Source organism: Mesoplodon bidens, assembly GCF_964165515.1.
Source record: "Mesoplodon bidens genome assembly, chromosome: 13".
Classification (NCBI taxonomy): domain Eukaryota; kingdom Metazoa; phylum Chordata; class Mammalia; order Artiodactyla; family Ziphiidae; genus Mesoplodon; species Mesoplodon bidens.
Window position 1 is genome coordinate 6,328,162 of NC_138169.1, and position 15,541 is coordinate 6,343,702.

The window sequence follows — 15,541 nt, forward strand, 5'->3', positions numbered from 1 at the left end:
TTCTTAGTTCCTTGTCTGTAGCCACGAGGGAGCGTGGCCAGGCTGCCTGATTTTTTTTTAAAGAGAAGCTTTATGTTGAGCTTTTTATGCAGCAGCTTCTGATTCTCAATACTGGCAACAAATTCAGATTTTTTAGAAAGCACCACAGTCCAAACACAACAGTCTCACGAGCTGGCTCCGCTTGGTGGACTGCGCCCATTTGCAACCTGTGGACTTGACATTTGTCCTCTTTGGCAGTAAGCGGATGCTTCTGGGTGCCAGTCACGGTGCTTGCTTTGGAAGGAAACCCGGATCAGCAAGGGAGAATTCATGCCCTCTGGTAGCTTTGGGGAACAGAGGCGGCTCCGTGCATCACCTCTGCCCCCACGAGTCTTTGTTCTCACCGAGGCCTCTTCAGCTCGAAGCCACAGCACCGTGCTTGTTGAAGCTGTTACAGGCTGTGCAAGTTTCCTCGGGCTGCCAGAACCTGTCACAACAACCTGGGTGCCTAAAAACTAGAGCAATTCGTTTTCTCTCAGCTCTGGAGGCCAGAAGTTGGGAATCCAGGTATCGGCAGGGCCTTGATCTCTTGCAGACGCTAGGGGAGGATCCTTCCGTGTGTCTTCCAGCTTCTGGTGTTTGCTGGCTTCCTTGGCGATCCTTGGCCTGTAGACACTTCACTCCAATCCTCCGTCTTCATGTGGCCTTCTCACTGTGTCTTTTCATGTCATCTTCCCTCTGTGTGTATCTGCCTCTCTGTCCAAATTTCTCCTTTTTATAAGGACACCAGTCATATGGGATCAGGGCCACCCTCTTGACCTCATGCTAACTTGATGACCTCTGTAATGACCTGATTTCCTGATGCGGCCACATTCTAAGGTATTGGGGGTGGGGGGTCAGGACCCCAACATCTTTTTTTGGGGGGGCACATTTCAATTCATAACATACACCAAGCCCCCTGCAAGCTCTAAAGTAAATTGTCTTTGATCTCACTATGGCATTTCAACATAGGTCTTCTCCCTCTTTTTTTTTTTTAAGTCTTTATTTTAAAATAGCTAGATGTACAGAAGAGTTGCCAAGGTAGTACAGTGAGGGGGGTTGGTTGCAGGAACCCCGTGGATACCAAAATCCGCGATGCTCAAGTTCCTTATATAAAATGGCACAGTGCAGTCGGCCCCGTATCTGGGGATGTGGAACCCATGGACCGTACTAAGAATTCCCCGTATACCCTCCACCCAGCATCCCCCAATGCGAATATGTGACACGAACAAGGTACATTTATCAAAATTGCGGAAGGGACAGCGGTACAGTCCTATTAGCTAAACCACAGACTTCCTTTGGATTTTCCCAATTTTCCCACTAATGTCCTTTTTCTGGTCCAAGGTCTGATCCAGGTTCCTGCTCTGCATTGTGTCCTCATGTCCCCTTGGTCTCTAGTCTGTGATAATTTCTCAGTCTTCCTCGATTTTCCTGACCCTGACCCTTTTGAAGAGGACTGGTCAGGGATTCTGCAGAATGTCCCACAATTTGGGGGTGTCTGATATTTTCTCAGGAGGCTGCTGGGCTTGTGGATCTGGGGGAAGAGTCCCACAGAGGTGAGGGGGTGCCCTTCCCATCAGGATATATCAGGAGCATCCGACACCCCTGACTGGTGGTGTTTATGTCACTACAGGTGGTGTTGACCTTGCCCCCTTGCTCAGGGAGGTGTTAGCCGTGTCTCCACCGTTGAGTTGCTGTGTTTTGCTTCCCTACTCTGTGCTTTAGAAGCAAGTCACCATCCAGCCTACTGTCAAGGGGAGGGGAGTCCAGCTACACCTCCTGGAGGGGGAATATCAAAGAATTTGTGGACACAAGTTAAACTGCCACAATGATTAGTAAATATTTGGGGGAAATGCTTCGAGGCTATGCAAATTTCCTGTCTCTCCTCAAAGTTTTGCCAACTGATTTAACATTCACGCAAGGGTCTAGCCTGCAGTAATTAGCACCGTGGTATCTAATAGTGATTTTCAACTTCCCTCAGTCCTTCTACGTTCATTAATTGGAATTCTGTAAGGAACATTTGTCCCTTCTCCCTCCTTTATTTATTTATTCGGTCATTTATTTATATCCGTGTGGATGCGTGGTTATTTATTTTATTCTTCGGGCTATAATCTAGTACTAGCGTTATTTATTTTGCCTCTCAAATTGTTCCAGCTTTGGCCCTCGGAAACTCTTTCTTTACTTAAAAATGTTCTGGGCTCATCTTGTATATTTCCTGCCGCAGCTCTGGATGCAGCCATTCCTCCAGGGAGAAGTGGCTCTTTTTTTTGTTTTCCTTTGTCCATGCTGCACGTGCAGCATGTGGGATTCTAGTTCCCCGACCAGGGATCGAACCCGCGCTGCCTGTACTGGAAGCATGGAGTCTTAACCACCAGACTGCCAGGGAAGTCCTGAGAAATGGCTCCTTTTATTGGAGAATGGTGTTAGAGACCAAGACCTCGGTGCTAGTGGGTTCATTGCTCTGGGCTGTCATTGCTTCTTGGCCTTCTCGGCTGCCGTCTCCAAGTCCAAACCCCCTCCATTGCCCCGACCCACAAGGCCCTGTACAGCCGGCCCTGCCAACCTCTCAGCTGTCCTCCTCCTCCCTGTTGCCCCCCTCTGTCCCTGCCCAGCACTCTCCAGCCACATGGGTCTTCTGTCTGATCTTCAGACACTCTGAGTTTGTTCCCACCTTAGGGCCTTTGCACTCCCAGTGCCCTCTGCCAGGAGTGCATCTCCCTCTGGATCGCCCCACAGCTGGGTCCTCCTGGTGATCAAGATGTCAGCTCGCAGCCATCTCTGAGAGACTTTTCTGCACCCCTGAGTCTAAAATAGCTACACCCTCCCCTCCCCCAGTCACTATCCCACCCTCCATGTAAGTTCCTGACTCCAGGATTATCTTGATTATCTTGCTTATTGTCAGTGTGGCCCCTCTAAGCGTCACCTCCATGAGGGCCGGGGACTTTGTCTTGCTCACGTCTGTGTCCCCAGGGCCCCAAACAGTGCCCGGCATATAGTAGGTGCTCAGTAAACATTTGCTGAATGACTGAGGAGATGAAAATGCTACTGCTCCCATTATTCGGATGAGGAAACTGAGGCTGAGACCATCTGAGATTTGTTCAGAGACACCTTGCTGTGGAATGAGGGGCTGTGGTCTCAGCCTGTGTGACTGAGGACCCCCAGCGCCCGTCCTGCTGGGGAGTGGGGAGGCTGATGTTAAGTATCGAGACCTCGAGGCGGGAGGCCTGGCCGATGGGAGGCGAGACCAGAATGACCCAGGGAGCCGAGGGTCCCCTCACTGACCCTCCTGGAAGTGGGCGTGGCCTTTCCTTGTCAGGAGATGGGTGGAGACAGGGCTGAGCTTGGCTGGGGTCCACAGGTGAAGAGGGACCATGCAGGCCCATCAGCATCTCCAACTTGAGACCAGGTAGTGGGGATGCCAACCTCCTGCTGGAAATCACTGCAAGGCCTGGGGACCCTGGTCCACCTGGGGAAGAGGTGTGCTGGCAGACTCCGACAGCCGCTGGGAGGTGGGTCTCTGAGGCAGTGGTGTCTATTTGCGGGGGGTGAGGGAGCAGAGAGTGACTCCCCATGGGGTCCGCAGGGCAGGTTGATTTCAGGCCCTTCAGCCCCCGGGAGGCGTGTGTTGGGGGAGCTTCCTCGTCCATCAGGGCCTGGAGTGCCCTCCTCTTTGTCTTTTTCCTGAGGTTGGGGTCCTGGTGGCCCACAGGTACCACACCTCCTGGAGGCTGGACGGGGCGGGGCTCCCAGTCATCAGTGTGTAAGCTTTTGGTAAGAGTTTGGATGCGGCTGAGAATATGAGCAAGTCGGGGGACCCCTCCCCAGAAAAGTTGATCTTGCTGTACACCCGGCTGGGGGGCAAGCAAGTTCACGGGCCTGATGGGCTCTCCGGGCCCTGTCTGTGACCCCCGCAGGCCCCAGCTGCTACACGCTGCTGTGCGTTGGAAGTTGTGGGGAAAGGGCCGAGGGGAAGGGGGTGCTTGGGGGTGAGTCTTCCGTATCGGTCCGCATCTCTGAGTCTCCCTCTGCCTCCTTCTGGGCCTCCATCCCCCTTAATTTGTTTTTCATTTTATTGAAGTATGGTTGGTTTACAACATTGTATTAATTACTGCTCTACAGCAAAGTGATTCAGTTATACATGTATGTACATTCTTTTTTAATATTCAGTATGATCTATCACAGGAGATTGAATAGAGTTCCCTGTGCTGTACAGCAGGACCTTGTTCACCCATCGCCCCCCTTTCCTTGGATCTTGTCTTCCTCTGCCTTTCGGCCTGCTCCCCTCTGTCCCTCTTTTCTCTCTCTGTCTCTGTCTCTGTCTGTCTGTCTCTCGCTCTCTGCCAGGCCCCAGGCCCCTCTCCCTCTGTCCTCATTTGGGATCTGATCTCATCCACCTCTCTGTCGCTCCCTCTCCCTCTGTCTCCCTGCCTCCCTGTCTCCTCTGGGGCTCCGTCTGTCTGTCTTTCTGCTCTCGTTCCTTCTCCCTCACTCCTGGTCTGGTGTCTCTCTCCTGTGCCTGCCTCTCTTTCTCTCTGAACAGCCCGCATCTCCCCGGGGAAGCGCCCGCTGCCCTCTGAGCCCGCAGTGCTGTGTGTGGCCTCCTTGGTTGAGGGCTTTGATGGCGAGAGGGGTCTGGCTTCCCTGAGCTGAGGCATGAGACCCCTCAGGTGCTTCCCGGGCTTCCTGCTGCGCTGGCTCCCACCAGCCTGTCGCTGGCTTGTCCATGTCACCCCCACCCCAGGGGGCACAGCAGGGGCTTGGTTGGAGGTGGCTTGTGGTCACAGAGGCCAGACCCCAAGACCCTGCCCCTGTGCAGCTGCAGGTCTCGGGGGCTTGGTCTCCCCGGCCTGCGTTTCTAAGGCTGTGGCAGTTTCTCTGTGGCCGGTTTCCCGTGGCGGGTGTGGCTGACAGGAGAGGGGAGCCTGGCTGCGTGTAGGGGTGATGGCAGCTCCGGGGAGGGCAGGAAGCCACAAGACCTCGCCCCGCTTCGGAACCTTCTTTTCTGCAGACCACGCTCAGCCTAGGTGTGCGTGGGGACACCTCGTACGTGACGGGGGAAGGGCACACATGGGCAGTTCGTGGCTCACCCTGGGGGGCTACGGATGTGTCTTAGCTCACCGGGAGCCAATAGGGGCAAGTAGGGGCAAACTTCAGCACGGGACGGAATTCCTGAAAGCCTGCATTTCTGACCTGCCCGGTTGGCCGTTTCCACCCTCCTTAGAAACCAGGCGATGCGGAAAAAGTTAATCTTGTACTTCAAGAGGAGGAATCACGCCCGGAAACAATGGGTAAGTCATCACCGCGTCCCCCACCCCTGGAATCTCTTCTGTTGCCCCCTCCCCTCCACGGACCAGGCTTCCTTGAGAGCGGAGACCGTCCAGGCCACTCAGGCCACACCCACCGGGATCCCTGGGTTCTGCAGCTCATTCCTGCGTGTCCAGGGTGTCAAGAAAAGCCAAGGGCAGTGAGAGAAGTGGGAAAAGACAGCAGCTGCTTCCGTGAAGCTGGGGGCTCAGGGCTCGGCTGCCTCAAGGAAGCTGGGGTGTGAGTGGGTGGGGAGGCTGGGAACTGTGCCCCTCCTTTTCCAGCCTGGAAGGGGAGAAAGCAAAATGTTGGCCGGGAAAATTGGTTCCTTGTCGGAGGCCCTACTGTGGCTATTTTAGGCAGAAAGAGAGAAGTTTGTTGGCAGAGGTGGAAGACTGGGGTGGGCTGTATGCTGGGTGGCGGTGACTGCAGGGGGCTCCCTGAGAAATGAGCTTTGCCCAGCCCGCTGTGCCCATTCCAGGCTCAGGAAAATCCAGGCCCAGAGAAGCAGTGAGGCCCCCCCTTGCTTAGAAAGTGGTACGGACTCCTTCAACCCACCGCACACTCTGCCGTCTCAGCTGGGAGGCATGCCCAAGGCAGGGGGAGCACATGTGAAAGAACACCTTTAGTTGTGGTTTAGGGTGGACGTTTACGTCACTGACTCACTGAGTGATGGAGAGGGGGTTACCCATTAGTATTCTTTCAGCTGTGAGAGGAAGAAGCACTGGCTCAGATGGGCTTAAACAGTAAAGGAATTTGTGTAGCTGATATGGAGTTCAGGAGTGGTTTGATCAGGTTGCACCTTCATTTCTATGCCTTTTTTCTTCAAGTCTGCATATTAGTACATTGACAAGCTGGTTTTCCTTTGGGACCTGAATTGCTACAGCAGGTTTGAGTCTTTTAGAGCCAGAGAGAGAGCTGCTCTTTCTCAGACCACCTCACAAAAGCTCTGATTTCACCACTCGAGGGCCTCGGTCCCTCTGAACCAGTTTCTGAACCCACCCTGTTCTGGCCTTAGACCTCGGCTGGGCCCTTGGAGAAGGGATACATTTCTGGCCCAGATGCTGGGCGACTGGGAATCTGGTTGGGCGGCACCCTAGACCCCAGGGCCCCACGGGGTGAGAAGTGGTGGGCTTCCCTTTTCTTTCCAACCTCCTCAGACTCCCAGATTGACTGGATGGTGACCAGAGGCGCCTGGCTGGATAGATGGGGTTCATGAAACGGGGCATCCCATCTCATTCATCGAGTTAAGAAATATTTACTGAGCACCTGCTGTGCGCCTGAGTGGAGGAGACACAGTGATAAGTGCCCTGCAGAGGGATGGGTTTGGGGACAGCCTGGATACCCGACCACAGTACTGAGAGAGGAATGACCAGAAAGGACCACCCGTGTGAATATCTGGGGCTGTGAGTGTCAAGGAGAGGGCGCAGCAAGTGCAGAGGCCTTGAGGCAGGAACCGGCCTGGGGGGTAGCACAGGACAGCATGTAGCAGGCAAGCCTGAAGTACAGGGCGTGCGTGGGGGGCTGTGGTCGAAAATCCTGGGCGCCAGGTCACCTGGAAATGGAATGTCTAGATTTTACTCTAAATACAGTTGGACACTTATTCTTAATGTATTCTTAATAAAGAATACAAAACCTTTAAGAATTTTTAGTTATTCGGAAAATTTGACAGTGATACAGGAAATCTGACAGAAGAGTAACAGTAAACACCTATAAGCCCGCTATCTAGAATCCATCGTGGTTAACATTTCTTTTATATTCGCTTTGTGTGTGTGTGTGTGTGTGTGTGTGTGTGTGTGTGTGTAGGTATGAATGTTTTTGTGTTGAGCTGTTAGAACATAGGTGCAGACACCCAGGCCCTCACCCGGAACACTTCCTGGAGGAAGGAAATTCTCTCTTTATCACACCTAACGATTCACAGCTTTTCCTGATGCACAGCTTTTCCCCTGTAGTCCTGCCCAGGGTTGGGGTTCCTTTGGGGCTGGAAGAAGGAGATCTGATTTACATTTTAAAAGGACCCCAGTGGCTGCTGGGGGGTGGAGTTGGGTGGGTGTAAGTTGTTCAGAAATCTCCCAGGGCTCCCTGTGGAGGGGTCCCTTGAGGGGATGGAGGGGAAATGGGCTTATTTAAAGATAAAGGAACTGGAGAGACTTCTAAGAAATTCTGGGTTCGCTTTGTGGCCAAGCTGAGCCCATCTTAAGAGAGGCCCATGTGAAAACGAATTCCTAAACCACAGAAGCTGCGATGGGAGGGCGTCTGGAATGATCTCATTCTTATTCTTATATAAATGAGCCCAAAGCCCCATGCATCGTCATCAGCAAGGACTGGGAGGGCGCTTGGCCAAGACGGGACCCCTCAGATCTGCATGCTCCCCGCCCGCCCCCCTCCCCACGTCAGTCACCTCCCCTTCTGTGGGGCCCTCACTCCTCAGAGGTTCCTGGGACCCACGCTGCCCTACACTCCTGCTCTGCCCAGAGAGCTGAGGCTCTTCCCCAGAGGGGCACCCAACCCTAACAGGAGCCTCCACCAGGCCTGCCCTGTCCTCCCCTGGAAAGCTGAGCTCGCCCGCCTCACGGCCCCTGAAGCCGGGGGGGGGGTGGGTGGGTGGTGGTGGTGGTGGTGGTGGTGGGGTGGGTGTGTGTGTGTGGGGGGGGGGAAGGGGGTATAAGCAGGGGCACTGTAAAGCTGAGATGCGCAGATTCAAACCCTACCCGCCATACCCGCTGTGAGTGATCTTGGGACAGCCGTCTTGCCCTAAGCCTTGCTTTTCCTCATCTGTGAAATGGGGTCATGGTGGGGCTGCAGGACGAGTTAGCACAGTGCCTGGCGGGGGTAGTGTGTGTGACTGATGGCCGGCAGGATGGGTTAGTCAGGGGCTGAGCTCAGCCTGGACGGTGGGTGTATTCATCTCCTGGGGCCGCTGTAACTAATGACCACAAACTAGGTGCCTTACAACAACAGAAATGTATCCTCTCACTTCTGGCTCTAGAGGCCAGAAGTTCAAGATCAAGATGGGGGCAGGGCTGTGCTCCCTCCAGAGGTGCTAGGGGAAGCTCCTCCCTGCCTCTTCCAGCTCCTGGTAGCCCCAGACAGTTCCTAGCTGTGGCCACATGACTCCCATCTCTGCCTACATCCTCAGCTGGCCTTTCCCCTCTCTTCTCTCACACGGACGCCTGTCACTGGATCTAGAGGTCACCCTAATCCAGGATGACCTCATCTCAAGATCCTTAATGGCATCTGAAAACACCTTTTTTGAAATAAGGTCACATTTGAAGATTCAAACCCCCTAACCTGGGGGTTAGGATGCGGGCACATCTTTTGGGGGGGGTGTCACCATTGAACCTACTACAGTGGGCACTGGCATATTTTCAGCATAATCTGCCTTTTCTCTTTCTCCTGGCTTGTCCCCACTCTCCTTTTTTATCTACTTCTTTTTTAGAGACGGCTAAAGTTTCGCTCACTCCTCTCATATCCCTTGCACCTCCTATTTTTCACTTCTGGGCTTTTTCCTGACCTGCCCTGGCATCCGTGACTTGCTTCTGCAGGCTGAGTTACAGGCAGCAGGACAGGGGCTGGGAGAGTCCCGCCTCGTCGCCGTCACGCGTCGCTGAACACGCGGGACAGCCAGCGGGGGAGCCTTCCCCGAGTCTGTGGTGCCTGGGCCGCTGAGCCCAGCAGAAGGCCTTTGCACGAGGCTGCAGGTTCCCTGGGGGTCTGGAGGACGCCGGGTCAGCAGGTGACCACAGAGGCCAGTTCCCCTGGCCAGCCGGCTCCAGCCACCGCCCTAACACTTCCCTCCTTGCACTCTGTCCGTTGGCCTGAGGCTGTCTTCCTCAGTTTTGGGGGTACCTCCTGGTCACCCCGTCTCTCATCGTTTCCCTAAGTGTAGAGCTCCATCCTGACACACCTGGCAGGGTAGGAGGGGTTCAAATCCTGGCCCTGCTCAGTGACCGGGGCAAATCATTTAATTCCTGCTCTCAGGTTCCTGTTCTGTTTGGTGGGGATTATAGTAACATGCACCTCATCAGGCCACTGAGTGAAAGGCTGCAAGCAGTGTGCTCACAGCAACGCCCGGACTGCAGTGGGTGCTCAGAACCGTCAGCCGCAAGCTGACTCTAAAATTCATGGGGACCCCAAAGAGACAAGACAATCTTGAAAAAGAACAACCAGGTTGGAAGAGTCACTTCCTGATTTCAGAACATCTCACAAAGCTACAATAATCAAAACAGCATGGTTCTAGCCTAAGGACAGATATGGAATAGAGAGGCCAGAAACAAGCCCTCACATCTCTGGCTGCTGGACTTTTGACAGGTGGCCATGTCCATTCAATGAGACAGGACCGTCTCTTTCAACAAATGGTGCTGGGACAATAGGACTGCCACACTCACAGGAATGGAGTTGGATCCCACCTCACAGAATTAACACAAACAGTAACTCGAAATGAATCCGAGACCTAAATGCAAGAGCTAAAGCCATACAATTCCTAAAAGAAAACCCATAGGGGTGAATCTTCACGACCTTGGACTGGGCAGCGGATCTTGGGTGTGACACCAAAAGCATGAGAAGCAAAAGGAAAAGTAGACGCACTGGACTTTATCAGAACAACCATCAGGAAGGATCCTGACCTCCCGTCCCTAATTGTGTGATCCCGGGCTGACGGCCCTGAGCTCTGAACTCCTGCCTCTACAGAGGGGATGGCGGTCATGGCCTTTTGTTGTTTGGGAGAGTCAGTCGCAGGAAGGACTCAGCTCTGTGCCTGGCATGTGACACAGTGGCACTTAGCTAGTGTCAGCGGCGATGCTGATGCTGATGGTGATGATGATGCTACGAAGAAGAATTCCCACTGAGAGTGACCTGTTTTCATAACACACACAGACTGTGGTCGCAGGGGCCATCCTCCTTTTCCTCTGCAGATTCTTGCTCCTGGCACCCGGCAGACTAGCTTAGCAGTGCTCCAGCCTCTGAGGTGTGAGTGTGACTGTGAGAATGTGTGTATGTGAGTTTATGAGTGAGTGTGTGGGTGTGAGTGTGTGTTGTAAGTGTGAGAATGTAAGTGTATGTATTTGTCCACGTGAGTGCATGTATGTGTAAGGGAGTGTGCATGTGTTATGTGTGAGTGTGTGCATGTGTGTATGTGAGTGTGTGACCTGCTTCCTTCCCTGGCCAGCGGGGCCACTATGTGGAAACCCCCTGGCAGGGTCATTGCTGCCCCAGGGAAGGGCCGCAGCCACTGCCGTGCTCTGTCCCGAGGCGCCCCGTGCCCTCGGCCCTCAGTGGACGGAGAGCACCTCCAGTGCACAGGCCACAGCAGGTGGCACTGTGGTTAGATGTGGAGGGGGACTTCCTCATCCTGGACAGTCCTCGGGAGCTACTCACGTCTTTGCTTGTGGTGCTTGGGGCTGGGCAGTGTGGCTGTGGGTGCCCGCACGGCTGTTCCTGTCCCTTGCTCCACGAGGGCCCCAGGCAGGGCTGGGGCATCTTGCTGGCCTCCCTGCTCGCCCCTCCACTGGGCAGCTGGTTAGTGGCCCTGCGGGTTTCTTGCCTATCTTCACGGGTAACTGCATTCTTTTCCTCTGCTGGTTTTGGGTGAACACGTTCTCGCCTTTTCTCCATCTGATATATTTTCTTGCTCTCGCCCATCAGATCGAGGCCTCTCTGGCAGGGCTGAGAGCGTGGGGAGGGTCCCCTGCTCTGATGGTGGGCTGGGCTGGGTTTCCTTCACCCGGTTCTCACCCTCAGGGGTGCTGTTCTCGGCACCTTGCCACGAACATGTGTGGCTATTGTCTGCTACTGGAACTTGACCTCCCAAGGGTTCTTGGGGAAGCCCACATACCTGGGGACCCCCTGGGAGCTGGAAGTCAAGTTCTGCCCCTCCTCAAAGCTGGCCTGACGGCCACTTGGGGACCATCACGCCGCTGGGTTTGTTGAGGACCAAGGTCACAAGCTGCCTTGGTCAGAAGCTGAAATTCAGGATGGGGGGTTGGTGCCTGGGCACGAGGACCAGAGACGGGTTTTCTGATTATGCTGAAGTGTCGGGGAGGCGTTCAAGCGAGACTCCCAGACCATGCCATCTGTCCATGGCAGCTGTTAGAGATGGGGAGATCGGGTCTCACGGGCAGCCAGATGCTCCCTGCCTGCTTGAGGTCTGGGTCACCTTGGAGACTCAGAAGCCAGGCAGCTACACTCTGGGCCGGGCCGGGGTCTTTTCTCTAAGGAAGGACATACAGCAGGAAGCACTGTGGTTAGACTTGGAGAGGGACTTCCTTGTCTTGGATGGGCGGCAGCTTGAGTCTTCACACCCAGTCCTTGGGTGTGGGGAGCATGGCTGGCCTGAGGCCGGGGGATGAGGAACTATTCAGAAAGAGAATGCTTTCCACACAGCTGTCCCGGGCCTGATGGACGCCCCAGAGCTGCCCCGTCCGACGCAACTGACAATGAATGAAATGGTCTGTGTGCACTGCCCACTATGGGTGGTAGCCCTGGCCTCACGTGGCTACTAGCATTAGAAATGTGGCATAGGGACCAGAGACCTGAATTTAAATGTCACTTAATTTTACCTGATTTAAACTCCACAGCCACATGTGGCTGGAAGCACGAGGCCTTTCTGGAGGGAGGCCGGCAGGGGGTGGCCCATTCCCCAGGGAGCGAGGCGGCCGGGTCCTTAGGGCAGCCTGTGGGTTTTCTTCAGGGGCCCGGGTCTGCCTGGGTCTGCTCAGGTCTCTGCGTGATCACGTGTCTGCCCACGTGCCCGCGTGTGATCGCGTGTCTGCCCACGTGTGCCCGGGCACACGGCAGAGCGGGAGCCGGGGAGGGGCTGGGTGTCGGATGCGGGACGAACGGCTGCCGCAGGGCCCCCCCCCACCCCCGCAGGAGCAGAAGTTCTGCCAGCGCTATGACCAGCTCATGGAGGCCTGGGAGAAGAAGGTGGAGCGCATTGAGAACAACCCCCGGCGGCGGGCCAAGGAGAGCAAGGTGCGCGAGTACTACGAGAAGCAGTTCCCCGAGATACGCAAGCAGCGGGAGCTGCAGGAGCGCATGCAGAGGTGAGCGGCAGGGGGCTGGGCCCGGTGGGGGGGGTGGGGGACCCCCCCTCCCCGCCCCCCTCCCCCTCCCCGTCCCCCTCCCCCTCCCCGTCCCCCTCCCCCTCCCTCCCCCTCCCCCTCCCCCCTCCCTCCCTCCTTTCCTGACTCCCAGGGCCTGGGTCAGCTCGAGGCACTGTCCGCAGAGGCACCCTGGCCGGCGTGAAACAGAAACCACAGCAGCGTCTCAAACTGGCAGCCCGGGGGCCGCATCAAGCCCTTGGATGTGTCACTTGGTGCCTACCCGGCCTTAATACTTAATTGAAAGAAGCTTAAATCCATTTTGGTGGAGTGAGTTCTCCTTCCGGTGGGCCACAGGCTGGTGTCTCCCAGCTTCGTTCATTTATGCGGCCCCTGAAGGCAGCTGAGTTTGAGATCCCTGGTGTGGATCAAAGGAGAAGGATGCTGGTCTCAGGTGGCGGCTGTGAGGACAGGGTGGGATCCTGCGTAGGAGTGCCCAGCGCAGAGTAGGTGCTTGGTGACATGCGGCTGTGACATCTGTTGTCATACAGATAAGGTGGTGGGCCGTGAGCAGGGATGTTGGATCTCACTCTTTACTGGACACTCACGGTGCATATCTCACCGAATGCCTCCTCCAGTCCTGGGAGCCACGTGCCACCTCATTCCCGTGGTACAGGGGAGGACATTGAGGGACAGGTCCGAAAAGGCAGGGCTGGGATTTGTATGGGGATCTGCTCTTTTGGTGGGCATCTTAGGAGAGAAAAAGGGTTCTGGCATTTCTGGGTGAGTCTGGGGGCTCCATGCCCTCCCTTGGACCCCTGGGCTCGGGGCTGTCTGTGTGGGTGTGAGGCCTGGCCCCTCCTCACTGCCCACACGCCGCTTCTGGGGAACCTGCGGGCTCGGGTCTGTGCTGCTGTGCCGGCCGCGTGTCCCTGGCTGCCGAGGGGCCGGTCCTGAGCGTGTCCCTTTGGTCTCCAGCAGGGTGGGCCAGCGGGGCAGCGGGCTCTCCATGTCAGCCGCCCGCAGTGAGCACGAGGTGTCCGAGATCATCGATGGCCTCTCGGAGCAGGAGGTAAGTCCACGGCCTTGACCCTGACCTCAGCTCCACCCGCTGTGTCCCCTGCACGTGGAGAAGCTCCCAGCAGGAAGCAGAATTCACCTGGATGCTTGAAATCAAGGGGCTTGTTACTGCAGTGTGGGCAGAGCCCACGTGGGATAGTGGGGCACCAGGGGAGTAGACACTGCCCGTCCCCAGCCTGAAGGACAAGCGGGAGAGGGGCCTTCCTGGGGCTGTGGAGGAGAGGAGGCCCCCTGGTAGGACACGGCCAGGAAGGGCCCCATCCATGATGCCACGGCGGGGAGGAAACAGGGGATAAGTACCCCCGCCTCTCACTCCCGACCCCCGCCCCCGTCTACTTTCAGTGCTTCCCATTGGTTGAGTCTGACCAGAAGCCAGAGGGCACGAGTGCCTGAGAGCTGTGGTTTCTAGGTCAGCCTCCCCGTGCCCAGAACTGGGGGCAGAGGGGGATTCCCATCTCACCAGCTGTTCACCAAGCCGGGGACCTTCTATCAGCCAGGTGACCCTGGCTGTGGTCACCAGAGCCCAGAGATGACCAGGAAGCAGAAAGAGGAGGCGTTTGCTCCTGGGGCAGGGCTGGTGCTGGCTTGTCCCCTCCCAAGTCTTGTAGGTCAAGCATCTCATGTGCCAGTCCCCCCGCCCCACCCTGCATGTTCCCAACATTACAGTAGACAAGAGGGAGCCTCACAAAAGGAGGGGGCACATTCCTCCTCCCCGGGGCCTTGTGTCCAGACAGAACTTTTGTCCAGGTGGGAGGTATGGCAGCTCCAGCTCAGCGCAGTCAGCTCTAGCTGCACATGGCTATGTAAATGGAAATTCACACAAATGAAATAAAGTGAAACATTCACTTCCTCTGTCCCACTTCCGTTGCTCAGAGCCACATGTGGTTAGTGGCCCCGTGTTGGACAGAGCAGGCAGTAAACACCTGCATCGTGGCAGAACATTCTATTGGGTAGCACTGCTTAGGCCACTGATTCTCACTGCGGACTGACTTAAGAGTCCTGGCGAGGGGGAGTCTGGCTTGCAGTGCAGTTTCCTAGGGCCCTGCCCCAGCGGTTCTGATTTAGCCAGTCTGGGGCAGAACTCAGGAATCTGCATTTTCACCAGGCTGTTCACGTGAGTCTGATGCAGGTAGTTCAGAGTCTCTGGCCGTTAAAAAAGAGCCTTCGTTTTAAAACTTCACGTGCTATGTCCCTGTTTTGAACACCCGTCAGTCTGCCGACAAGCAGAACTTGGAAAGCCTTTGTCCTCACGCCTGTGGGTTCGCTCGAGCTCCTGTCCCGCCGATGCTGTGGCCACGTGCACGTCCCACAGGGGCACATGGGAACAAGAGGAGGGCGGCCCTTTCCCGTGTGTTCCCTGCCTGGTGCAGGCAGGGCACCTGGCATCCCAGCTGGTTCAGTGTCCCCCTCCCACCCACCCCGGCCCTCATCCCGGAGGCCCACCTCCCCAGGTCCTGGCAGCACAAGAATGCAGCCACCAGCGTCCCCAGGGATGCTGAGGGAACAGCTTTCGCGGGTGATGGTTGGAAAGGGAATTCAGGGCAGAAACTTCACCTCACCCAGCCCCGGCTGACCTGAGGTTCCCTGGGAGGGTGGGGAGGAGGGGACTGGGCGGGAGGAACGATGCTGTCCATCTGGGGGGAGCTTGCGGTCGTCAGCGCTCCTGCCCGGTTGGGGAGGGGCAGCAGAGCAGGGGTGGGGCTCCTGCCAGGAGAAACCCTGCCTGGGCTCTGCCAGTGCTGTGTATCTCGGGCAGCCGAGGAGGTCGGCGAGGTGAAGGTGCTGGAGGGCTGCCCGAGTGCCGGGGGAGGGTCAGGCCTCTGTGGGGGGCCCTGCCCCCGCTGCGTTCCCCTGCTCCTGTTGGGAATCCCCAGCGCTGAACGGAGAGCTTGGATGTGGGAGGTTGGGCAGCGGAGCCTTTGAACCGGCTGACCTTGGCCGGGCTGGACCCTTGCCTGCCTCCGGAGATGGGCAATTAATCGCCAGTAATGGGCTGGCTGCAGAGATTTGGGGAAATGAGTCCAGCGGAGTGGCGGCTCAGAGCCTCTTAATAGCCATCCTGATGCATTAGGAGCGCGCCCGCCCGACTCCTGCTGAGC

At 56.3% G+C, this 15,541-nt stretch overlaps 1 protein-coding gene across 32 annotated transcripts in view; it reads left to right on the plus strand.

Annotated features, from left to right (window-relative positions):
* The window catches only part of NCOR2 (nuclear receptor corepressor 2), a 224,689-nt gene that overhangs the window by 114,725 nt on the left and 94,423 nt on the right, over positions 1 to 15,541 (plus strand). For 29 of the 32 annotated variants that reach the window (XM_081251922.1, XM_081251913.1, XM_081251914.1 and 26 more), the window contains 3 exons: positions 5,240 to 5,306; positions 12,193 to 12,365; positions 13,341 to 13,434. In XM_081251922.1, coding sequence (XP_081108048.1) covers positions 5,240 to 5,306; positions 12,193 to 12,365; positions 13,341 to 13,434 — 334 coding nt within the window. The remainder of the gene's footprint in view (positions 1 to 5,239; positions 5,307 to 12,192; positions 12,366 to 13,340; positions 13,435 to 15,541) is intronic. The other 3 variants (XM_081251924.1, XM_081251905.1, XM_081251919.1) reach the window with 1 other exon arrangement.